At 41.6% G+C, this 26,736-nt stretch overlaps 1 protein-coding gene across 7 annotated transcripts in view; it reads left to right on the top strand.

Annotated features, from left to right (window-relative positions):
- Positions 1 to 26,736, top strand: part of FGFR1 (fibroblast growth factor receptor 1) — a 161,070-nt gene that overhangs the window by 47,173 nt on the left and 87,161 nt on the right. For all 7 annotated transcript variants that reach the window (XM_070765367.1, XM_070765370.1, XM_070765369.1 and 4 more), the window contains exon 2: positions 1,890 to 2,097. In XM_070765367.1, coding sequence (XP_070621468.1) covers positions 2,007 to 2,097 — 91 coding nt within the window. In that variant the 5' untranslated portion in view covers positions 1,890 to 2,006. The remainder of the gene's footprint in view (positions 1 to 1,889; positions 2,098 to 26,736) is intronic.

Raw genomic sequence — 26,736 nt, 5'->3', positions numbered from 1 at the left:
CTTTCCTTCCTTCCCTCTTTCCTCTTTCCTTCCTTCCTTCTTTCCACCCTCCCTCCCTCTCTCCCTCCCTTCCATCCATCCAATTATTTCCTGAAGGATTGTGATTATTTTTAAGATACAGCCATGATTCTAACTGTCGGTTGATCTTAACTCTTGCCCTTTTTTGGACCGGTGGTTTAATATATTATTGAAATATTTTCTCCTAGCCAAGTTGTGTGAGTTTTGGAAGCCACTCAAATGTGCAAAGTGACATTGTGAAGTGGATTAAATTAACGTCCCCTGGGAGCAACCAAGATGGCACAAGCAGTAGTATATCTCTTTACACTGAGTGGAAATCCTTCCCTTTTTAAAAAAAATATCTTTAGTGCTATTTTTGAAGTTGGTAGTTTATGATGTTGCATTTAGTTGGCTGGTTTGGAATTTTTTGTTGTTCTTTATTTTATATTCTACTGATCAGGCATTTTAATTCCTCGGTGAATTATTAACAGATTCTTTGTAGGTTAAGAGTTGTGAAAATAAAGGGCAAATTTGACCTTGCAAGTCACTGTTTTGGCAGGTTTGCTCCTCCATTTTTGCAACTTGTGCTCGGACGTAATAGTTTGACCATCAGATGACATTAATACTCCGAAGAATCATTAAATCAAGCCGTGGTTGAACATTCCACATGCAAGCAATAACCCTGTGAGGTCCCACCATGAACGCAGAGGTGATTAAAAATGCTCCCATTTCAAGGGTCTTTGGAGATAGAAACATAGAAGTCTGATGGCAGAAGAAGACCTCATGGTCCATCTAGTCTGCCCTTATAGTATTTTCTGTATTTTATCTTAGGATGGATCTATGTTTATCCCAGGCATGTTTCAATTCAGTTCCTGTGGATTTATCTACCACGTCTGCTGGGAGTTTGTTCCAAGGATCTACTACTCTTTCAGTCAAATAATATTTTCTCATGTTGCTTTTGATCTTTCCCCCAACTAACTTCAGATTGTGTCCCCTTGTTCTTGTGTTCAATTTCCTATTAAAAACACTTCCCTCCTGGACCTTATTTAACCCTTTAATATATTTAAATGGTTCGATCATGTCCCCCCTTTTCCTTCTGTCCTCCAGACTATACAGATTGAGTTCATTAAGTCTTTCCTGATACGTTTTATGCTTAAGACCTTCCACCATTCTTGTAGCCCGTCTTTGGACCCGTTCAATTTTGTCAATATCTTTTTGTAGGTGAGGTCTCCAGAACTGAACACAGTATTCCAAATGTGGTCTCACCAGCACTCTATATAGCGGGATCATAATCTCCCTCTTCCTGCTTGTTATACCTCTAGCTATGCAGCCAAGTATCGTACTTGCTTTCCCTACCACCTGACTGCACTGTTCACCCATTTTGAGACTGTCAGAAATCTCTACCCCTAAATCCTTTTCTTCTGAAGTTTTTGCTAACACAGAACTGCCAATACAATACTCAGATTGAGGATTCCTTTCCCCCAAGTGCATTATTTTACATTTGGAAACATTAAACTGCAGTTTCCATTGCTTTGACCATTTATCTAGTAAAGCTAAATCATTTACCATATTACAGATTTTCAATAATCGGTTGTCTCAAAGCTGTTTACAGTGGTACCTCTACTTACAAACTGAATTCGTTCTGTAATCAGCTTCTTAAGTAGAAAGGTTTGTAAGTAGAAGCAATTTTTCTCATAGGAATCAATGTAAAAGCAAATAATGTGTGCAAACCCATTAGGAAAGAAATAAAAGCTTGGAATTTGGGTGGGAGGAAGAGGAGGAGGACAGTCGCTGCTGAAGGAAGGTGAGGTGAGGGGAATCAACAAAATCCAAAACTTTAAGGCTTAAAAACTTTAAACTCATTTCTCCCTCTCTCCTCTCTTCCTCTCTAGAGTGGCTGAAGACCAGCATTTCAAGGAAGAAGGAAACAACTCTGTGTTGGCCAGCAAACGTACAAGCCCTCATGGATTCTGAGAACTCTGTTGCTGACCAGTAGCTGGAGAAGTGGGATGTTTACGTGGAAGTGTTTTATTTTGGGGGCTGTGCTGGTCATAGCCACACTGTCCACTGCAAGACCAGCGCAAACCCTGCCAGAGCAAGGTAGGAGCAAAATCTGCCCTTTTTTTTTGTGCTCATTGGTTTCTTTCCATTCTTATGTGCTCTACAGCCATGATGCTGGTTAACGCCCGCAGTGATTCTCAACCTTGGAAACTTTAAGACATGTGGACTTCAATTCCCAGAATCCCTCAGGCAGTGTGGGTGGACTTCAGCTCCCAAAATCCCTCAGCCAGTGTGGGTGGACTTCAAATCCCAGAATCCATCAAACAGTGTGGGTGGATTTCAGCCCCCAGAGTTCCCAAGCAGGGATTGGTGGACTTCAAATCCCAGAATATCCCAGCCAACTTACATCTCCACCCCATGTCCAGTCAATGAAGCAGTGGAAGCGATGTGCCGGTGCCTGGAGGCTGTTAGGGTCTGGATGGGTGTCAACAGACTCAAACGCAACCCTGATAAGACGGAGTGGCTGTGGGTTTTGCCTCCCAAAGACAATTCCATCTGTCCGTCCATCACCCTGGGGGGGGAAATATTGACCTCCTCAGAGAGGGTTTGCAACTTGTGCATCCTCCTTGATCTACATCTCACATTAGAGAAATATATTTCAGCTGTGGCAAGGGGGGCTTTTGCCCAGGTTCACCTGGTGCACCAGTTGCGGCCCTATTTGGACCGGGGGTCACTCCTCACAGTCACTCATGCCCTCATCACCTCGAGGTTCGACTACTGTAATGCTCTCTACATGGGGCTACCTTTGAAAAGTGTTCGGAAACTTCAGATCGTGCAGAATGCAGCTGCGAGAGCTATCATGGGCTTTCCCAAAAATGCCCATGTAACACCAACACTCCGCAGTCTGCACTGGTTGCCGATCAGTTTCCGGTCACAATTCAAAGTGTTGGTCATTACCTATAAAGCCCTTCATGGCACCGGACCAGGGTATCTACGAGACCGCCTTCTGCTGCATGAATCCCAGCGGCCGGTTAGGTCCCACAGAGTGGGCCTTCTCCGGGTCCCGTCAACAAAACAATGTCACTTGGCGTGGCCCAGGGGGAGAGCCTTCTCTGTGGCAGCCCCGACCCTCTGGAATCAACTCCCCCCAGAGATTAGAATTGCCCCCACCCTCCTTGCCTTTCATAAGCTCCTTAAAACCCACTTCTGTCGTCAGGCATGGGGGAATTGAGACATTCTTTCCCCCTAAGCCTTTATCATTTATGCATGGTATGTTTGTTTGTATGGATGTTTAGTTTTTATAATAAGGGTTTTTTAGCTGTTTTTAGTATTGGAATTGCATGATGTTTTTTACTACTGCTGTTAGCCGCCCCGAGTCTACGGAGAGGGGCGGCATACAAATCCAATAAATAAATAAATAAATAAATAAATAAATAAATAAACTTCTATCTCCTATGCTGGCTTGGGAATTCTGGGAGTTGAAGTCCACTTGTCTTAAAGCGACCAAGGTTGAGAAACACTGGTTAATGGGAAGAATCTTACCAGAGTAGTTCTCTTCCCAGAAGAACTGAATAGAACTGTCGTAATTTCTCACCAGGCAATATATTTTATTGGGTGTGCATTATCGTATATCAGTCCAAGGTATTTTTTCAGAAGGGGGAGAAAGAAAAATGCAGTCTCTTCCTCCACTCTCATTCACGAAACCTGGCAGAAAGCTGGTTTCCACTTGGGTGTGTTCTCTACTGCAGTGTTTTTCAACCAGTGTGCCGTGGCACCCTAGTGTGCCGCGAGACATGGTCAGGTGTGCCGCGAAGCTCAGAGAGAAAGAAAGCAAGAGAGAGAGAAAGAAAGACAGAAAGAAAGCAAGAGAGAGAGAAAGCAAGAGAGAAAGAAAGAGAGAGAGAAAGAAAGCAAGAGAGAAAGAGAAGAAGAGAAAGAAAGAGAGAGAGAAAGAGAGAGAAAGAAAGCAAGAGAGAGAGAGAGGGAAGGAGAGAGAGAGAAAGACATAGAGGGACGTAGGGAGGGAGAGAGAAAGAGAGCAAAAAAGAGAGGAAGGAAGAGAAAGAAAGAGGGAGAGAGGGAGAGAGAAAGAAAGAGGAAGGAAGGGAGAAAAAGAGGGAGGGAGAAAGGAATAGAGCGAAAGGGAGGAAGAGAGAGAGAATTTTTTTGTCCAAACTTTTTTTAGCCCCCCCCCCCCGGTTCAATGTGCCCCAGGGTTTTGTAAATGTAAAAAATGTGCCGCGGCTCAAAAAAGGTTGAAAATCACGGCTCTACTGGCTGTGTGACCTGTGCAGGATTGTCCATCTCAGATGTACAAAGCAACCTGGTCCTCCAGGATTTGCAAATCGCCAAACCGAAGCAAGAGGGTAAGGGGCAAAAAAGAACATAATCAAGAGGGCAGTCCATAGTGTGTGAACAAAAACATGATCTTCAGTGAAGGACTCACCGTCGTTGGCGCCACCAGTGCACTCTCATACAGTGTGCACGCATGTGCCGGCACAAGATTCGGTGTCTGCACATGCGCAGGAAGCAAAATCTTCTGCACATGCACATGCAGCAAAGTCTTCTGCACATGCGCAGGAAGCAAAGTCTTCTGCACATGCGCAGGAAGCAAAGTCTTCTGCACATGCGCAGGAAGCAAAGTCTTCTGCACATGCGCAGGAAGCAAAGTCTTCTGCACATGTGCAGGAAGCAAAATCTTCTGCACATGCGCAGGAAGAAAAGTCTTCTGCACATGCGCAGGAAGCAAAGTCTTCTGCACATGCGCAGGAAGCAAAGTCTTCTGCACATGCACAGGAAGCAAAATCTTCTGCACATGCGCAGGAAGCAAAGTCTTCTGCACATGCGCAGGAAGCAAAATCTTCTGCACATGCGCAGGAAGAAAAATCTTGCACGACAATGCTCGTGCGCATGAGATTTTGCTGATCTTTGGCGAATGTCTTTGCTTCTGCACATGCGCAGAAGCAAAAGAAGTTGAAAATTGGTGAAATCTCCCGCGAGACAGCATCTTCATGCGAGATTTCACTTCCTGTGCATGCGCAGAAGCCATATCCCACGATGGCACATGTGTGCATGAGTCAGAGATGCATGCGCAGCTCTAATTTTCCTACCGGGACTACATACCAGACTTTTCATGCAGCAGTCCACTACTGGTTATCTTAACTTTATTTTATTTTTTTTTGGCACTCCTCATTAAATCAAGCCCAAAATTTGAAAGGAGGCGCTATTGCAGAGCTTTCTTGATACCCAGCTACTCATAACACGCCGTCTGTCTGCACAGTCAGGTGCCAACACAAACTCTAGCTCACCAAATTGTAATGATTTGGCTTCCCAAACTTGTCATGTCATAAACGTGATCTTATAATTTAAGATGAACTGACCCTCGCTATAGGCCAGGGGGTCCCCAATCCCTGATTCGTGGCATGCCAGAAACCGGTAAATTTATTTTATTTTTTTATTTATTTTATTTATCAGATTTGTATGCCGTCCCTATCCGTAGACTCGGGGCGGCTAACAACAATAATAAGACAATATAAACACATCTAATATTTAAGTTAATTTAAAAACCCCAATTTAAGAAACCGATCATACATACAGACATACCATGCATAAATTTTATAAGCCTAGGGGGAAGGGAAAGTCTCAGTTCCCCCATGCCTGACGACAGAGGTGGGTTTTAAACTATACCCCCTCCGTTCTACAGAAAAACCTCTCTCCACGGAACCGGTCTCTGTTGTCCAAAAGGTTAGAGACCATACTATAGTTAAGTGATGGCGAACCTATGGCACGGGTGCCACAGACGGCACAGGGAGCCATATCTGCTGGCACACAAGCCGTTGCCCTAGCTCAGCTCCAACGTGCATGTGTGTGCCGACCAGCTGATTTCTGACTCACACAGAGGCTCTGGGACAATGTTTTTGGCTTCCAGAGAACCTCTGGGGGATGGCAGAGGACATTTTTGTCCACCCCCTGCTCCAAGGTGTTCGGTCGGGCTCTCTGGCAGACTCCTCCCAAAAATTCACAGGTACAAATTTCAGACACACACACGTTTGAAAATTCAAAACAATGTTCTTTATAATGAAAAGTCACTTAAACCAAGCCCTCTTTTGGTATAGCAAAGAGCACTCGTCTCCAACCAAACTGGTAATTTGTACAAGTCCCTTATCAGTTCTGAGATACTTAGCTTGCAGCTGTGAGGCAATTCACAGTCCTTCTTCTTTCACAAAGTTAAACATACTTTGCTCTGGTTTAGTTTCAAAGTGGGGAAAAATCAGCACACAAAAGGTCAAAGTCAGCAAAGCAGGCACGAAACACAACAATCAGATAATCCACAATGGCCAAACCCACAGGCTGCTATTTATAGCAGCCTCACTAATGACCACAGCCCCACCCAACCACAGGTGTCCTCACTTTCTTTGATAATAATCTTTCAGTTGTTGTTGCCTATGCATCGCTCTCCGCATGCGTGGCTGTATCATTAACTCTTGTTCTGAATCCAAGGAGGAGCTAGATAATTGATCTCCTTCTGAGCTGTCTGCCACACTCTCCTCCTCCCTGTCACTCATGTCTTCTTGGTCAGAGGAGCCTTCATCATCAGATTCCATCGGGGGGGGGGGCAAAACAGGCCTGCAGCATGTGGATGTCTCCCCCACATCCCAGTCCTTGGGGCAGGAGCAGGGCCAGAGCTAACCACAACACAGGGAAGCCTTCGTAGCCTGGATAGGGTGAAACACAAGCCTACTTAGCCCACCAGAAGTTGGGAAAGTGGCCATTTCCAGCCTCCAGAGAGCCTCTGGCGGGTGGGGGAAGCTGTTTTCGCCCTCCCCAGGCATTGAATTATAGCTGTGGGTGTCAGAAATAAGTTCATTTCTGATGGTAATATCACAATGCAAGTAAATGGTTTGTAACCATGGGAGAGGCTAATGTTAGCCATAATCAGCATGTAATCATGGGTTTGCTAATTGTGCTGCAACCTGATTGGCTGCAACCTATATAAGGAGAAAAACCCTTGCACGCTCTTTCATCACCTAAGGAAAAACTGGTTCGCCATCACTACTATAGTTTATAGCATATAGTTTATGTAGAAGGACTGGCAGGTTTGAAAAAAAGGGCATTAGCCTAGAATCCTTATATGTCCACAAACAAACTAAGTGCAACCCTCCCTTGGAATGCTCTTGGTCCTTATCTAACTCTAACCAGATGCTCACTGTTTTTTAAAAAAGAGTCCTTTGTGTAGGTCTTAGCAATAAATCAATTTAATTGAACCTTCATGTTGGATCCGGTCTTTCACACTTGATGGTTTGTTTAATCTTGTCTTGTTTAATCGACCACAACGTCTGAATTCAGCCAGTGGGCTAAGCTGCTGTGGCTTGCAAGCCATGTTTGTTGCATCCATGCATCATGTAACGTACTGTATTTTTGGGAGTATGAGACACACTCCCCCCCCCCTTAAAAGAGGATGAAAATTTGGGTGCATTATTTTATTTATTTTATTTATTAATCAGATTTGTATGCTGCCCCTCTCCACAGACTCGGGGCGGCTCACAGCAATAATAACACAATGTAAACAAATCCAATATTTAAGTTTAAGTTAATTTAAAACCGCAATTTAAAAACCAATCATACATACAAACATACCATGCATAAAGTTTATAAGCCTAGGGGGAGGGAAAGTCTCAATTCCCCCATGCCTGACGACAGAGGTGGGTTTTAAGGAGCTTATGAAAGGCAAGGAGGGTGGGGGCAACTCTGATATCTGGGGGGAGTTGGTTCCAAAGGGTTGGGGCCGCCACAGAGAAGGCTCTTCCCCTGGGTCCCGCCAAATGACATTGTTTAGTTGACGGGACCCGGAGAAGGCCAACTCTGCGGGACCTAACTGGTCGCTGGGATTCATGCGGCAGAAGGTGGTCCCGGAGATATTCTGGTCGGGTGCCATGAAGGGCTTTATAGGTCATAACCAACACTTTGAATTGTGACCGGAAACTGATCGGCAACCAATGCATCTTATACTCTGAATGTAGCTTTTTCGAAGCTTTGTTTTTCCAGCCCCAATGAGATGCTAACTATCGACCTGGCTCTTACTATCTTGTAAGGTTTTTTTCATTGCTACTCCCACCCAAGAATGTTTTATTTTCCAGCTCTGTTTTGCAGGCTTTTTTTTTTCATTGCTACTCACTCCGAATAAGGTTTTTTAAAGCCCTAACCAGGGGATAAAATGACCAGCTGAAGCTGATCAGACTAAGGACGCTAGCCAGATTGAATACCTGGTAGACAGGTTTCCCCCACTATTTTCCTCCCAAAAAAACTAAGGTGGATCTTATACTCCGGTGTGTCTTATACTCCAAAAAATACAGTAAATCCGGTTTACATTGTATGAATCGCCAAAACAATACATCCCAATATACTGGCACACTTAATAAAGAAATTGTCATTAATGATAATGATGATGATGATGATGATGATGATAATAATAATAATAATATAATAATAATAATAATAATAAAATAATAATAATAATAATAGTAATAATAGTAATAATAAAATAATAATAGTAATAATAATAATAATAGTAATAATAATAATAAGAAGAACAACAACAACAACAATAATACAGCCTTTTTGGTGATAGCCTGATTCATGTAGCGTGCTAAGACAATGTTACATTCTCACAACCTGCTCCCAATTCATGACTCTCATCCCTTAAGTAATTTGGGGTGACTGGATGGAGCTGAGCGCTTACTGTCTGGACGCCCTTCCTGATGCCACGTGGAGCTCATAAGAACATAAGAAGAGCCCTGCTGAATCAGGCCAAAGCCCATCGAGTCCAGCATTCTGTGTCACACAGTGGCCCACCAATTGTCCATCTTGAGCAGAAGGAGAAGGCAAAACTCTCCCTTTCCCCTGACCCCCAACAAGTGGTACCCAAGGGAATCCTGCCTGCCTCAAGCAACATAGAGGCGGCACATGGACATCCATTTCAATAACCACCAATACACTTGACTCGCAGAAGATACAGTGGTACCTCTACTTACGAACTTAATTCGTTCCATGACCAGGTTCTTAAGTAGAAAAGTTTATAAGAAGAAGCAATTTTTCCCATAGGAATCAATCTAAAAGCAAATAATGTGTGCTATTGGGGAAACCACGGGAAGGGTGGAGGCCCTGTTTCCTCCCAGGGGATTCCTAGAGAAGGCCCCACAGAGGCTTGCCCCCACCTTTTCCAGCCCTGTTCCCTCCCAGGAGATTCCTAGAGATGCCCCATGGAGGCTTCTTCCTGCCCTTTCCGGACCTGTTTCCTCTCAGGTGATTCCTAGAGAGGCCCCACAGAGGCTTCCCCCCACCTTTTCCAGCCCTGTTCCCTCCCAGGAGATTCCTAGAGAGGCCCCACGAAGGCTTCTCCCTGCCTTTTCTGGTTACAATTTCGGGGGCTCGGGTTTGTAAGTGGAAAATGGTTCTTGAGAAGAGGCAAAAAAATCTTGAACACCTGGTTCTTATCTAGAAAAGTTGGTAAGCAGAGGCGTTCGTAGGTAGAGGTACCACTGTATTTTTTTCCCTTGCACCTGGGGAGAGAGAAATACCTGCTGCTATCTAGAATTGAACTCTCAGCCTTCCAAACGGAAGGTGATTAGCTTCAATGCTAGACCACCACGCCACTCATTCTCACAACCTACTGATCCGCAAAACACCCAGCTCAATTTGCACTTGGGTCCTTGCCCCCGTATGTCCCATTTATGATTTGAAACAATTGCTTTTCTTCCCGGGGCAAAATTCCGTTAAGATTTTAAGTCGGAAGCTGGCAACAGATGGATGTTGTTATGGTACAAAAGTGAATTATTCCAAGGTGCCAGAAAAAGGTTCAAGCTAAAAATTATGAACTAGAATAAATATCCTTTCATGTTGAAGCCGGTGGCTAGATCAGAAGTAAGTCAAAAGTTGCTGTTCTTTTGATCAGACAAGGACAGGGGACTAGTTCCTTTCATTTGTACTTCAAAGATATCACCCTGATGTGGAACCATCTTCACATCTGTAATGTATTCTTTTCTATTATTTGAAGCATATGAAGGGATGTCTGGGTTATTTATCCACTGTCCTTTCGGCTGTGGCGTTCTTCCGCCAACCTACAAAAGGACTTTTTTCTCTCTCTCTCTCATGGCAACTGTAAAAAATAAAAACAAACCTCAGGATCTTGAAAGCTGTGCTTGAGCCTCAGGGCAGCATTCCACTTTAGCTTATCAAAACAAAAAGAACTTTGAATGATTAATTGCCAAGCTCCTTATCATCCAAAGCAATCTGTTAATGCTTTGGAAAGAGTAATCTACACTGGATTGGTAAGCAGTGTTCAGAAAACTAGAGAGAAGAAATAGGAATGTAGCAGCACATGAGCAATTACTGAAAGATAGAATAGAACAGAACAGAAGAGAACAGAAGAGAACAGAAGAGAATAGAACAGAACAGAACAGAACAGAATAGTTGGCCTTCTCCGGGTCCCGTCAACTAAACAATGTTGTTTGGCGGGACCCAGGGGAAGAGCCTTCTCTGTGGCGGCCCCGACCCTTTGGAACCAACTCCCCCCAGATATCAGAGTTGCCCCCACCCTCCTTGCCTTTCGTAAGCTCCTTAAAACCCACCTCTGTCGTCAGGCATGGGGGAATTGAGACTTTCCCTCCCCCTAGGTTTATAAAATTTATGCATGGTATGTTACTATGTATGATTGGTTTCTAAATTGGGGTTTTAAATTAACTTAAATATTAGATTTGTTTACATTGTATTATTATTGCTGTGAGCCGCCCCGAGTCTGCGGAGAGGGGCGGCATACAAATCTGATTGATTAATAAATAAAATAAATAAATAAATAAATAGAACAGAACAGAATTCTTTATTGGCCAGGTGGACACACAAGGAATTTGTCTTAGGTGTATACGCTCTCAGTGTACATAAAGAAAATATAGAATAGAATAGAATAGAATTCTTTATTGATCAAGTGTGATTGGACTCACAAGGAATTTGTCTTAGCTGTTACATAAGGAGAATAAAATAAATAAAAATAAAATACATTCATCAAGAATAAAAAATACCAACCTTAGTGATGGTCAAGATTACTAATAAGCTATCAAATCATACTAGGAAACAAATTAGGAGAATGAAGTTTAAGACAAAAGTTTGTCCCATTTCTTATATCAACCACTCCCTTATGAAAAGGGTCATTTTGCTAAGTACTGTATGCAACAGTTTGTTTCCAGGATCACAATACAATTTGTGGACTAATGTTTTATGGGAGTGAAGGCAAACACACATGTCCAGGATAAGGTTGCAGGATCCAGCCATTGACACCCTTATCCAGGGGTCGGCAACCTTAAACATTCAAAGAGCCACCGGAAACCTCTTCAATTCTGGAGCTGACCGGACTTCCGGTTTCCCCCCCCCCACCATAGAGTCTCCTCCTAGGTGGCATCCTTTTTCCTCTATCTCTCAGTGACAGAGGGATGAAAGAGCCGAATGCGGCTCCAGAGCTACAGGTTGCTGAATCCTGCCCTAATCAACACCCAAAAGCTACACACCGGTCAGAAATCCATATAAATAAAACACTCAGAAACAGAACAGCCCACACATTCTGGAGTGAGAGAGACAGGCAGGCAGGCAGGCAGGCTGGCTGGCTGGCTGACAGGCAGGCTGACAGACAGACAGACAGACAGACAGACAGACAGACAGACAGACAGACAGACAGACAGACCACTTCCTTGAGGATAGGCTTAACCCAAGTCCCAAAGTCTATGGAGAGGGGCGGCATACAAATTTAATAAATAAAATAAAATATAAAATATAAAATATAAAATATAAAATATAAAATATAAAATATAAAATATAAAATATAAAATATAAAATATAAAATATAAAATATAAAATATAAAATATAAAATATAAAATATAAAATATAAAATATAAAATATAAAATATAAAATATAAAATATAAAATATAAAATATAAAATATAAATTATAAAATAAAAATAAAATACAATAAAATAAAATAAAATAAAATAATAAAATAATAAAATAAAATAAAATAAAATAAAATAAATAATAAAATAAAATAAAGCTTGGAAGAATAAACCCTTGGTCCTGTTGACTGATTCAGATTGGATCCTGCTAATATTTTAATGACAAACATTGTTTTGTGCCAACCCTCAAGGGAACATCTGCATGGGCGCCTTTCTTTCCTTCGGTTAGAGAAGGAAAGTGAAGGCCACTAATCTTAATTGGATCGTGGGTACAAAAGTTCTCTACATTTAAATTCTGTGATGGAGCTATTTAGGTAGGTTTCACCATGCGAACGCTTACAATACAGAGAGGCAGGGGAGGGGGAAGCGCCATGCTTCATCCCTTAAGGCTGAACTTTGGCACCTCCTGTGGTTAACCTTCAGCTTTATGGAAATGGCGAATTAGCTGGTTTGCAATTTTGCCTCCAGCAGAGCTAAGGGAATGTTTGCTAGTGCTTTATTCATTAGATGCTGACTCAGCTTGATAAAAGTGCCCAACCACTAATTTATTATGTTTTATGGTGGTCTTTGACGATCATAGAATTTACTATTATTATTATGTCAGTACAACACAGCAAACGAGATCACTGCTGGATTTCGTATTTCATCACCAGTCGGGCACTTCCCAAGCACCTAGGACTGCGTGATGTAGCGGCGAATTATGTTTGCCGATCCCAGTAAAGCGGCCTTTTGCAATTGACAGGTGGAGATTTTGTCAATTCCAGTGGTTTTCAAATGTCCGCTGAGATCCTTTGGCACTGCGCCCAGCGTGCCAAGTACCACTGGGACCACTTTCACTGGCTTATGCCAGAGTCATTGCAGCTCGATTTTTAGATCTTCGTATTTCACTAATTTCTCTAGCTGCTTCTCCTCAATTCTGCTGTCTCCCGGGATTGCGATGTCGATGATCCATACTTTCTTTTTCTCCATGATCACAATGTCTGGTGTGTTATGCTTCAGAATTCGGTCAGTCTGAAGTCGGAAGTCCCACAGTAGTTTTCCTTGCTCATTTTCGACCACTTTTTCGGGCTTATGATCCCACCAGTTCTTTGCCACTGGTAAATGGTAGTTACGATTATTATTATAATAATAATAATTATTATTATTATTATTATTATTATTATTATTATTATTATTATTATTATTTAGATTTGTATAGCAATACAACACAAATCGAATGTTAAAAGACAAAGTTGAGAAACCCACTATCCTTAAAAAACAGACAAACTACACAATCGCACCACACTCAAGTCCTACTAGTCAGAAGGGGGGGATCAATCTCCCCATGCCTGGTGACAAAATGGATCTTCAACATCTTGCGGAAGGCAAGGAGGGTGGGGGCAGTTCGAATCTCCAGGGGGAGTTGATTCCAGAGGGCTGGGGCCGCCACAGAGAAGGCTCTTCCCCTAGGTCCCGCCAGACGACATTGTTTAGTCGACGGGACCTGGAGAAGGCCAACTCTGTGGGACCTTATCAGTCCCTGGGATTCGTGCGGCAGAAGGTGGTCCTGTAGGTATTCTGGTCCAATGCCATGTAGGGCTTTATAGGTCATTACCAACACTTTGAATTGTGTCCGGAAACTAATCGGCAGCCAGTGCAGGCCGCGGAGTGTTGACGAGATATGGGCGTATCCGGAAAGGCCAATGATTGCTCGCGCGGCCACATTCTGCAGTTTCTGAACACTCTTCAGAGGTAGCCCCATGTACAGAGCATTGCAATAGTCGAACCTCGAGGTGATGAGGTCATGAGTGTCCAATCTATGTTTGAAAACCCCCAGTGAAGGTTTTTTGGGAAGCAAGTTATCCCATTGATTAATTGACAAAAAAACTCTGATCTCTTTAACAAGTTTCCACCCATTAAAATAGCTTGATAAAGAAATTAGCCCAAAGGTTGGAAACTGAACAGAACTGCAATTATTTTCCCATATCTCAAATCACAGCTTTGATTGAAGGTCAGGCTCAGCTCTTTCTGCCCTGTGCCAGTATTAGCTGGATTCTTGAACCTGAATAATTCTCTTTTAATAGGGTTATTTTTTAACTGCATTGATTTATTGTTATACTGTATTCTTAACACCCCGAAAGTTTTTACAGGTGACTTGACTGTGCCTAGAATAGTGCTTTGATTTCTGAGACAGGTTAGGAAAAATAATGTTTTTAAAGTGTTTAAACATCAGGCTATTATTATTATTTTTGCCGTATCAGTACATTGTATATGTAAATCAGAGTGGGCTTTTTTTGCTTCTTGGCATTTTTAAAACTCTGAACTCAGCCCAACTAAGCTCAGAGAACATCAAGGACTGAATAGACCAGGGATGGCGAACCTGTTTTGGTTCGTGTGCCAAAAGGGTGTGCGTATCCACATCCATGCCCCTGCCCCCATGCATGTACACTGGTGAGATTGAAGCTTGGGATAGTGAAAAAAATTGCCTAGTAGCAAACTGGAAATTTAGAAAAACGGACTTCCGGTTTGTCCATTGTGCTATTTTTCACACTTTGGGGCTTCGGAGAAGCTTCCCTAAAGCCTCAGAGTGCAAAAAACGGCTGACCAGGCAAACTGGAAATTCAGAAAAATGGACTTCCGGTTTGTCTGTTGTGTTGTTTTTCACACTCTGGGGCTTCAGCTAACCTTTTCTGAAGCTCCCGAGTGCAAAAAACGGCCCACCGGGCAAACTGGAAGTTCTAAAAGACAGACTTCCGGTTTGTCCATTGTGTTGTTTTTCACACTCTGGGGCTTCAGCAAAGCTTTTCTGAAGCTCCCGAGTGCAAAAAACGGCCCACCAGGCAAACTGGAAGTTCTAAAAGACGGACTTCCAGTTTGTTCGTTGTGCTGTTTGTCGCACTGGGGCTTCAGTAAAGCTTCCCTGAAGCCCCAGAGTGCAAAAAACAGCTCACCGGGCAAACTGGAAGTTCTAAAAGACGGACTTCCGGTTTGTCGGTTGTGCTGTTTTTCACACTCCGGGGCTTCAGAGAAGCCTTCCTGAAGCCTCCGGAGTAAGAAAAACAGCACAACGGGCAAACTGGAAGTCCATTTTTCTGAACTTGGGCCATTTTTTGTACTCTAGGGCTTCAAGGAAGCTTCCCTAAAGCCTTCGGAGGGCAAAATAGCCTTCCCCAAGGCCAAAAATAAGCTGGCCAGCACATGTATGTGTAGCAGAGCTGACATAGGGCAATGCCCCACGGGCCCTCTGATATGGCTCCATGTGCCACCTATGGGACGCATGCCATAGATTCATCCACCACTGGAATAGACCCATGTTTCTCAACCTTGGGAGCTTTCAGAAACTTCATCTCCCAGAATTCTCTTTGTGGCTGGCTGGAGAATTCTGGGTATTGAAGCCCACAAGGCTGAGAAACACCGACACAGCCCAATCTCTGTATTTTCCCCAAATCAGTCTCACCAAGACTCCAAGATCTCTTTCACAGTCACTACTGCTAAGTAGGGTTCCTCCCAGTCTGTATGCGTAGCTAGGTTTGTTTGTTTTTTACCTAGGTGAAGGACTTTACTTTTCTCGAGGTTGAACATCATTTTGCTAGTTAAATAAATTAAATGCAAATCAACGTTGGCAGAAAGTCACTTCCCGGTCTGTCCCAGGCAGATTTTTGTGTCAAGTATGTATGTGGTGGAAGAGGGGAGGTGTTGTTTGGTTTGGGTATTTTGCAAACTGAGCTGCGGCACATGAAATCTAAGGAGGGGAGGAATTTGGCTCAGTGTAAGGGCGAGTATAAACATTTGGAATACTGTGTTCAGTTCTGGAGACCTCACCTACAAAAAGATGCTGATAAAATTTAACGGGTCTAAAGACGGGCTACAAGAATGGTGGAAGGTCTTAAGCATAAAACTTATCAGGAAAGACTTCATGAACTCAATCTGTATAGTCTTGGGCAGTGTTTCCCAACCTTGGCAACTTGAAGATATTTGGACTTCAACTCCCAGAATTCCCCAGCCAGCGAAGAGAAAGGGGGGACATGATCGAAACATTTAAATATGTTAAAGGGTTAAATAATTTCTACTGATTTTTTCTCATCATTCCTACAGTATGACTGTAACTTGTTGCTTGTATCCTAAGATTTTTATTAATATTGATTCTTTCTTGATTGCTTATTTGACCCCATGACAATAATTAGGTGTTGTACCACATGAATCTTGACAAATCTATATTTTCTTTTATGTATACTAAGAGCAGATGCACCAAGACAAATTCCTTGGGTGTCCAATCACACTTGACCAATAAATAATTCTATTCTATTCTATACTACACTATTCTATTCTTCTTTATAAGGTTCAGGAGGGAAGTGTTTTTAATAGGAAAGTGAACCCAAGAACAAGGGGGCACAATCTGAGCTTAGTTGTGGGAAAGATCAGAAGCAACTTGAGAAAATATTACTTTACTGAAAAAGTAGTAGTTGCTTGGAACAAACTTCCAGCGGACGTGGTTGGTAAATCCACAGTAACTGAATTTACACATGCCTGGGATAAACATATATCCATCCTACTACATGTTTTTATTCTCTTTAACTTTCAATTTGTATTGGACAAAATAAATAAATAAATCCTAAGATAAAACACAGGAAATAGTCTAAGGGCAGACTAGATGGACCGTGAGGTCTTTTTCTGCTGTCAATCTTCTATGTTTCTATTTTTCTAAACCGGGCTAAGGGACCAGAGAGCATCAGTGATAGGCCGATTTGTTTGATGCTGTGATTAATTACTAGTCCTTGGTCTAGGGGTGAAGGGAGATGCAAAGAGAAGAAAGCAGTTACTGAACTACCCGGAGGTCAGAGGTCACACGTAGCAGCTGGGGCATGTTTTTACAACTCCCTTTCCTGCAGGGAAGCCAAAGTACTGCTCGGGTTTTCCTCCCTGGCTCCAACCCTGCAAACAAAGGAGATTCCCCCCTCCTACACTCCGGCGTAGTCTCTCTCCCCCCACCCACCTTTAAAAATAACTCTATAGCGACAACAGGACCGATTTAAGCTTGAAAAATCCAGTCTGCGGAAAGATTGATGGCTAACTTTTGCCCAAACTACGGAAGGCGGGGAGGGGGTATGAGAGTGAGAAGGTAAGAAGAAATGTAGGTACTTAAAGAAAAAAAAATGCATCCAATTAAGGTGAAAATGAATGAGCCAATTAGCTGGATAAGGTTTAGAAACATAGGAACATAGAAGACTGACGGCAGAAAAAGACCTCATGGTCCATTTTAAAGTAATTTAAAGATTGGATTTGTCGTCCATTGTATTGCTATTGCTGTGAGCCGCCCCGAGTCTGCGGAGAGGGGCGGCATACAAATCTGATTAAACTTGAAACTACTCTGCCCTTATGCTATTTCCTGTATTTTATCTTAGGATGGATATATGTTTATCCCAGGCATGTTTCAATTCAGTTCCTGTGGATTGACCAACCACTTCTGCTGGAAGTTTGTTCCAAGCATCTACTACTCTTTCAGTCAAATAATATTTTCTCACGTTACTGCTGATCTTTCCCCCAACTAAGTTTCCTGCATCTCTGATGAGAATTCTGTTTAAGGCATTTATTAAGAATCTCTGCAGGTTGTCTGGGGACCTTGATGAAGAGGATGGTGCTATCTGTTCGATCATGTCTGATTGTCCCTGATTCTATGGACATATTTCTTTCCACATTTTTCCAATCTTTACAGCATAACAACAACATGTCTGGCTACAAGCGAAGCATCTCTTACCTAGTTTTGATTGGATTTGTATGCCGCCCCTCTCCGCAGACTCGGGGCGGCTAACAACAGTAGTAAACAGCATATGACAATCCAATATAAACAGTTAAAAACCCCTATTGTAAAACCAAACATACATACAGACATACCACGCATAAAATTGTAAAGGCCTAGGGGGAAAGAGTATCTCAGTTCCCCCATGCCTGGTGGCAGAGGTGGCTTTTAAGAAGCTTACAAAAGACAAGGAGGGTGGGAGCAATTCTAATATCTGGGGGGAGTTGGTTCCAGAGGGCCGGGGCCGCCACAGAGAAGGCTCTTCCCCTGGGTCCCGCCAAGCGACATTGTTTAGTTGACGGGACCCGGAGAAGATCCACTCTGTGGGACCTAACTGGTCGCTGGGATTCGTGCAGCAGAAGGCGGTCCCTGAGATAGTCTGGTCCGGTGCCATGAAGGGCTTTATAGGTCATAACCAACACTTAGTTCTTAGCAAGGCAAAGCTGGCCACAGTTTAATACAAGTTGTGAGTTTGCAAGTCACAATAAAAACTTTAACCTTAGACTGTCTACAGTCGACCGTACCCCGTTCCTAAGAGGTCTGTAAGGAATGTGCATAAGTATACTATTGTATTGTCCTCCTTTATCTTTACTTACATTACTTATGTTTATATTTATACCTATACCTTTATCCCTGGAGGTTTTCAATACAAGATTGAACAAAGTCATTTCTCTGGGATTTTATAAAGACACCTGCTATGGACAGGAGGCTTTATTAGAAGACTTTCAAGGTCCCTTCCAGGCCTAAGATTTTATGATTATAGTGGCAACTTGGTACTCCACTGCTTTGATATGCATCAAATTTGGTACTGGGCATATTTTGATGCAAAAATGTTGTCCCGGTACTCATTGTTTGTTTAATAATGCACAAGCTACGAGTCAATGTTGTGACTCAGTTCATTATTCCTTAGGGGAAAGGTTTGTTTGGGTACTCATTGTTTTTTTGAATCATAATTTTTTTCTCCAGCATAAAATAAAAAACAATACATAGTTTCCAACACAAAATCAAGCTTATTTTCAAACATATACATTTCTTTTCTTTTTACTTTGTAACCATTCAGTGGAGGCTCTTATATCTCTTTCTTTCACAAAAGGGCTGTAGAAACATATAATATCATTGTTTTTGATACTCATCACTCCTTTCTTTCTTTCTTTCTTTCTTTCTTTCTTTCTTTCTTTCTTTCTTTCTTGATTTGATTTCTATGCTGCCCTATTTCTCGGACTCAGGGCTGCTCACAACAAAAGTGAATACATAGCATATAGAAATCTAAAATTAAAACATACTAAAAACCCCATTTCTTAAAAAAAGTCAATCACTCACATTCAATCAATCAAACCTATACATTTATTCACCATCTGAGACAACATGATAGACTTAATGGACCCAAGCCTGCGGCAGAGATAAGTCTTCAAACAGTTGCGGAAGGCAGGGAGGGTGGGGTCAGTACGAATCTCTGGAGGGAGTTGATTCCAGAGGGCTGGGGCCACCACAGAGAAGGCTTTTCCCCTAGATCCCGCCAGATGATATTGTCTAGCTGAGGAGACCAGAAGGCCAACTCTGTGGGACCTGGCCGGACTGTAAATACTACTAAGGAGTTACCCTTTCTACATAAACTTTCAAGCTTTAAGTGTCAATTTATCAAACCCGATCCCATAGTTTCCTAGTGAAGCATGGGTATCCAGCCACTAATATTATGACAATCTATATGAGGGTCCTTGATGCAGGAGACAATGTCGCTTGGCGGGACCCAGAGGAAGAGCCTTCTCTGTGGTGGCCCCGGCCCTCTGGAACCAACTCCCCCCAGGGATTAGAATTGCCCCCACCCTCCTTGCCTTTCGAAAGGTGCTTAAAACCCACCTCTGACACCAGGCATGGGGGAACCGAGATACTCTTTCCCCCTAGGCCTTTACAATTTTATGCATGGTATGTCTGTAGGTATGATTGGTTTTTATATAATGGGTTTTTAACTGTTTTTAGTATTGGATTTTGTTATATACTGTTTTATTGCTGTTGTTAGCCGCCCCAAGTCTGCGGAGAGGGGCGGCATATAAATCCAATAGATAGATAGATAGATAGATAGATAGATAGATAGATAGATAGATAGATAGATAGATAGATAGATAGATAGATAGAAAGAAAGAAAGAAAGAAAGAAAGAAAGAAATAGCATTGATGTTTAAAAGCAAACTTCATCCTGAATGCCAACTTAGAAGGCAAAAACAATAGGTTCTCTAACTAAGCTAGGGCCTGTCCACTTTCAGTTTTAGCATAGCAGCAGGATGCTATTTTAATAAGTAATCCTCAGGTTTTGGAAACAGCAACGTCTCTAATGATTTGTGGGCGAGAATTAGAGAGATTTGGGAACATTGAGTTATCCAGGGACAAGACCCAGCAAAATTAGCTCCCTGGCACTAAAAACCCTGCCAGGCTCCATCCAGTCTCAGATTTCCAGTCAAAGAGGATGTTGCCTTTCAGTTCAAATAACCATCTTTTAGCCAGCATTCCTTTTCGTAGGGGGGAAAAAATATAGCGAATACTTCTCAATTATCTTTGACCAGGTCTTTGTGCAGCAATATTTGTACAGTGTTCCCTTGATTTTCGCCGGTTCGAACTTCGCGAATAGCCTATACCACGGTTTTTCAAAAAATATTAATTAAAAAATACTTCGCGGTTTTTTTCCTATACCACGGTTTTTCCCACCCAATGATGTCATATGTCATCACCAAACTAATATTTTTTGCAAATAAATAACAAAAAAAATAATTATTGTTAATAAATAATTATGTTTATAAATATCAGGATCACTAAGTGTCTTATTCAATGGTAAGTACCAGTAATAATGGTAAAGGGTTGCTAAGGGAATAGGAAATGGTAATTTAGGGGTTTAAAGTGTTAAGGGATGGCTTGTGATGCTGTCCATAGCCAAAAATGGTGTATTTACTTCTGCATCTCTACTTCGCGGAAATTCGACTTTCGCGGGCAGTCTCGGAACGCATCCCCCGCGGAAATCGAGGGAACACTGTACTTCGGAAACGTTTTGCAATAAAACCTCCAATTTGAAGTGTACGGGTTGTCTTTGCATCCAAGGCTAATTTAACCAGTTATCTCTATTTTAATTAATCGATCCAATTTTCTGTAAGTGCATTGCATACCAAGTCATCATAATGCATAAGAGGCATTCCACTAAAAAATGGTTGACTGTTCAGAATTCAGTGGAGAGAGAGAGAGAGAACAGAAGTTGAATGTAAAACCCATCCCTCCCAGATTAAAGCTCCAGGGACTTCCTTAATTTTTCAGTAATTGAAGGTTTTGGAAAGAATTTGTTGCCCTCAGAGGGAGGGAAAGGAGCCATCTGCTCTCCGGAGATAAGGCATACAGGTGTGTATCCCCAAAACCACAGTAGAGCTGCAATTCTGGGTTCAGTATCATTTGAGGGCACAACATCCTGGGGTGGGTTGAACAAACTATAAGAATGAACTACAGTGGTACTTCTACTTAAGAACTTAATTCGTTACGTGACCAGGTCCTTAAGTAGAAAAGTTGGTAAGTAGAAGCAATTTTTCCCATAGGAATCAATGTAAAAGCAAATAATGCGTGCAAACTCATTAAGAAAGAAATAAAAGCTCGGAATTTGGGTGGGAGGAGGAGGAAGAGGAGGAGGACAGTCGCTCCCGAAGGAAGAAGGGGAGGGGAATTTAAAAAATCCCAAACTTTAAGGCTTAAAAAAAAGGGGGGACTCCCATACACTGCTCCAGAAAGAGAAACCCAGGGAAAATGGCAGGAAACTGGCCGGGCCTTTGTGCCGCTCTCAAATTTCCTGGGAAATTTTTCCGGGCTCAGGTTCTTAAGTAGAAAATGGTTCTTAAGAGGAGGCAAAAAAAAATCTTGAACACCCGGTTCTTATGTAGAGAAAGTTCTTAAGTAGAGGCATTCTTAGGTAGAGGTACCACTGTATAGGTAATTATATATAGTAATACTGTCATACTCATTGTTAATTGGTTCTGGGACAATGCCCTACATGGCATCGGACCAGATTACTTACAGGACCATCTTCTCCAGGTCCTGTTAGCTGGACAATATCATCTGGCAGGACCTAGGGGAAGAGCCTTTTCTGTGGCGGCCCCGGACCTCTGGGATCAACTCCCTGCAGAGATTCATACTGCCCCCCATCCTCCCCGCCTTCCACAATAGTTTGAAGACTTATCTCTGCCGGCAGGTTTGAGACCATTAAGTCTATCATCGTGCCCTGGCTGGTGAATGAATGTATAGGTTTGATTGATTGAAAGTGAGTGATTGGCTCTTTTAAGAAATGGGGTTTTTAGTATGTCTTAATTTTAGATTTCTATATGTTATATATTCACTTTTGTTGTGAGCCGCCCAAGGAATAGGGTGGCATAGAAATCAAATAAATTTCTAAATGGCTCAGGAAATCTGGGCACTGGAGCCCACAAGTCATAGAAGAGCCAACTTTGCCTACCCATGCTCTAACCATTAGGAATTCTCTCCTTAGTTCCAGAAATCAGGGTGATGGTGGTAATGATGATTGATTGATTGATTGATGTTTTATCTAAGACCTATGATAGTATCTTCCATTCCTTTTTGTCTCCTTTTTCTCTCAATCAATTTTCCCAAAGAGTTAGGCTTTTTAGATTATAAACATTTACTGGTTTTTCGGCACTGGTTTGCTAAAGGTGAAGGCAATGCTTTAATTAAAATGCTGTAATTAAACTACATGGAAACCCGCTGCTTATGTATGAGATGATATTGTATACAGTAAACCAGAAGGCAAGTACGTGCATGTAACAGTAAACTATAATTTAGGATTACATGCATGAGTGGCAACAGACAAAAATGCCAGATTCAACCCTCGTCATCATTCATTCCTTCTCTCCTGTAGCCAGGGACAGGAATGTACCCTATTTTAGATTTATTTTTAACAGAATTGAAACTCGTACTTAAAATGGAAAACTTGAGTAAGGACTTCAAAGCCAGTTTTAAAGCACATTTTAGCCAGTTGAAATCATACAAGCCACTTCAAATTCTCGATCCTTTTTACCAAGTTAGTAAACTAATGTTTACTAAATGTGTATCTCGGTGTCATAACCACCCCAGAGCTGGGGTGGCGCAGTGGTAAGAGTGCAGCACTACAGGCTAATTCATCTAACTTCTAGCTGTAGTTCAGCAGTTCAAATCTCACCACCAGCTCAAGGTTAACTCATCCTTCCATCCTTCCAAGGTGGCTAAAATGAGGACCCAGATTGTTGGGGACAAGAGACTGATTCTGTAAACCACTTAGAGAGGGCTGTAAAAGCATTATGAAGCAGTATATAAGTCTAAATATGATTGGTTTGTTTGTTTGTTGATTGATAGAGAGAGAGAGAGAGAGAGAGAGAGAGAGAGAGAGAAGACTGACGGCAGAAAAAGACCTCATGGTCCATCTAGTCTGCCCTTATACTATTTCCTGTATTTTATCTTACAATGGATATATGTTTATCCCAGGCATGTTTAAATTCAGTTACTGTGGATTTACCAACCATGTCTGCTGGAAGTTTGTTCCAAGGATCTACTACTCTTTCAGTAAAATAATATTTTCTCATGTTGCCTTTGATCATTCCCCCAACTAACTTCAGATTGTGTTCACTTTCCTATTAAAAACACTTCCCTCCTGAACCTTATTTAACCCTTTAACATATTTAAATGTTTCGATCATGTCCCCCCTTTTCCTTCTGTCCTCCAGACTATACAGATTGAGTTCATTAAGTCTTTCCTGATACGTTTTATGCTTAAGACCTCCACCATTCTTCCACCATTCTTGTAGCCCATTTTTGGACCCGTTCAATTTTGTCAATATCTATCTATCTATCTATCTATCTATCTATCTATCTATCTATCTATCTATCTATCTATCTATCTATCTATTTGTTACATTTGTATGCCGCCCCTCTCCGTAGACTCTATAAATTGCTATAAATCGTTATATAAATTATACTGTAAAGGGGGAAAAATCCTATATCCTAAAAAAATTCCAATATCTACCTTGTTCTTATCCGCTGATAAGACCAATCGGATGTTTGAGTGCATGGCAATAAGGCCAAGTGCTTATTTCAGGGTGCAAAAAAATACAAGACAGGGTCTTATTTTGGGGAAAACATGGTACTCATACAAATGATCCATTGCGGTGTTTGGTTTAATGTAATTCAAATGAGAAATTTAAGGATGCCAAAGCTCTGGAAATGTCTTTATTACAGGTACATATTGTTGTCTATCAAATAGTACTCAGAAGAGTAAATTATTCTCAACTTTTCCATTCCTGCCAAACCAAATTCTCTTTTTCCAGTGTTGCTGTGAACCCAGTTTTTTGTTCAGCATTTTTTCAGCTCAACAGAACAGTCTGTACTATGCTAACATAACAGTAAATAAAGAATTCCATACGATAAATCAACCAAAAGAACAGGATGAAATGGTCATCCTTCAGAGGCAGGTCACCATAACTAAAGTCTTCCCAAAGTGAAGGGATTAAGAGTCTCCCGTATCAAGTTTTGTTTTGATTATTTTTTTGTAGTCATGAGGCAATAGAGAAGAAAAAGAAGCGAAAACCTTATACTTTTTCCTCGGTTTGACTGCCGAGCATTTGTTCTGCTGGAAGGGTTGAAATACGGAATGTGTTATATGAGGATTTTTTTTGTAAATCTTCCCTGTCTGTTTGTAAAAGATGATGATTTAAACCAATGTTTCCCAACCTTGGCCACTTGTAGCTATCTGGACTTCAACTCCCAGAATTCCCCAGCCAGCATTCTCTGGCTGGGGAATTCTGGGAGTTGAAGTCCAAATAGCTTCAAGTGGCCAAGGTTGGGAAACACTGATTTGGACTATAGGTAGTTCTCAACTTACAACGATTCATTTAGTGACTGTTCAAATTTGGAGTGGCAACTGAAAAAAAAAATGACATGATCCTATATGGAGATTCTCAGTTATCTTTTTAAAGTTATCCGTGCATTTTTGAGGGCATGGAACGTCTTTGTTAACTTTTTTTTTCTCATTTTTTTATTTTTTAAAATATTTTTTTATTAAATTTTTATCACAACAAACAAACAAAAAAATCTTAAAGAAAAAGTGCCCAACACCAATAACCCCTCCACCATTTAGGGGGTTAAATTATTTACAGTAAATTTCAATTTCTTCCTTGCCTCTGGTTTACATTTCTTTACATGCAAAGAGTGATTGGAGTTTATTTTTCACATTGTCGTCATATATTCTACTTAAGATATAATCTTTCACCTTATTCCATCGTGCCATCAGCTTCTCCAATTTATTTTCATCAAAGTTATTTCATTTTTTAATTTATTTTATTTTATTTATTGTTAGAGTTGGAAGGGACCATGCGGGTCATCAAGTCCAACCCCCTGCCTAAGCAGGAACCCTATAGCATCCTAGCCAAATGGCAGTCCAATTTCCTCTTAAAAATGTCCAGAGGATTGGAGTTCACAACGTCCGCTGTTTGCTTGTTCCACTGGTTGATTGTTCTGACCGTCAGGAAGTTCTTCCTTATTTCCAGGTTGAATCTCTCCTTGGTCAGCTTCCAGCCGTTGTTCCTCGTCCGGCCCTCCGGTGCCCTAGAGAATAAAGCGATCCCCTCCTCTCTGTGGCAACCCCTCGTATACCTGTAGACTGCTATCATGTCCGCTCTGGCCCTCCTTTTCTCTAGGCTATCCATGCCCAGTTCCCGCAGTCTCTCTTCGTAAGTCTTGGTTTCTAGACCCCTGGTCATTTTGGTTGCTCTTTTCTGCACCTTCTCCAGAGTTTCAATGTCTTTTTTGAAGTGTGGTGACCAGAACTGAACACAGTACTCCAGGTGTGGTCTGACCAGGGCGTAGTAGAGTGGTATTAAGACTTCCCTGGTCTTGGAGTGTATTCCCCTGTTGATGCAGCTTAGGATTGTGTTGGCTTTTTTAGCTGCTGCTGCACATTGTTGGCTCATGTTTAGTTGGTTGTCCACCAAGACTCCGAGGTCTCTTTCGCAGTCACTACTGCGAAGGAGATACAACCTTACAGGTAGTTTGGGATACAATGAAAGCCTATATACGTGGAATATATATATCCTATTCTGCCTTCACCAACAAACAAAAAAAAGAGAAACTTAACAACCTTAACATAAAATTACAGGAAGCAGAAATAACATTACAGCAATATCCGGATGACCCAGCAACACTAATTAAAATCAAAACCATAAAACATGAAATAAACCTAGAAACTCAACAACAACTCACTGACAAATATAAAACTCTAAAGCAACTAAATTTTGAATCCGCTAATAAATGTGGTCGATGGTTGGCCTTTAAACTGGCGCAACAAAAGGCCGACAAAACTATAGAATCTCTCTATGATAATTCAGGCATACTGAAAACAAACACAGAGGAAAACAAAAACATAATACAACAATATTATCGGGACCTATACAACTCAGATAAACCAGATAATCCTGCAATTAAGAAATACTTAGCTCTAAACGAAACATTTCAGATAACAGAGGAAGAAAGAAAAAAACTAAATAGAAATATCACTTCTGCAGAAATTAAATTGGCCATTGCAAAACAACACAATAACAAAACACCAGGACCTGACGGTATTCCTTCGGAATTCTATAAGCATCACCAGGACATACTAGAACCAATAATGTTAAATTTATACAATCAGGCATTACAACAAGGCAAGCTTCCGAAAACATGGTCCGAAGCCTACATTACCATCATACCAAAGGAAAACAAAGACAAAAAATATCTAGAAAATTACCGGCCAATTTCACTACTAAACACAGACTAAGACTTCCCTGGTCTTGGAGTGTATCCCCCTGTTGATGCAGCTTAGGCTTATACAGTGATACCTCGTCTTACAAACGCCTCGTCATACAAACTTTTCGAGATACAAACCCGGGGTTTAAGATTTTTTTGCCTCTTCTTACAAACTATT

This window comes from Erythrolamprus reginae, chromosome 12 (assembly GCF_031021105.1).
Source record: "Erythrolamprus reginae isolate rEryReg1 chromosome 12, rEryReg1.hap1, whole genome shotgun sequence".
Lineage (NCBI taxonomy): Eukaryota > Metazoa > Chordata > Lepidosauria > Squamata > Dipsadidae > Erythrolamprus > Erythrolamprus reginae.
This window is presented reverse-complemented; position numbering and strand designations above follow the sequence as displayed.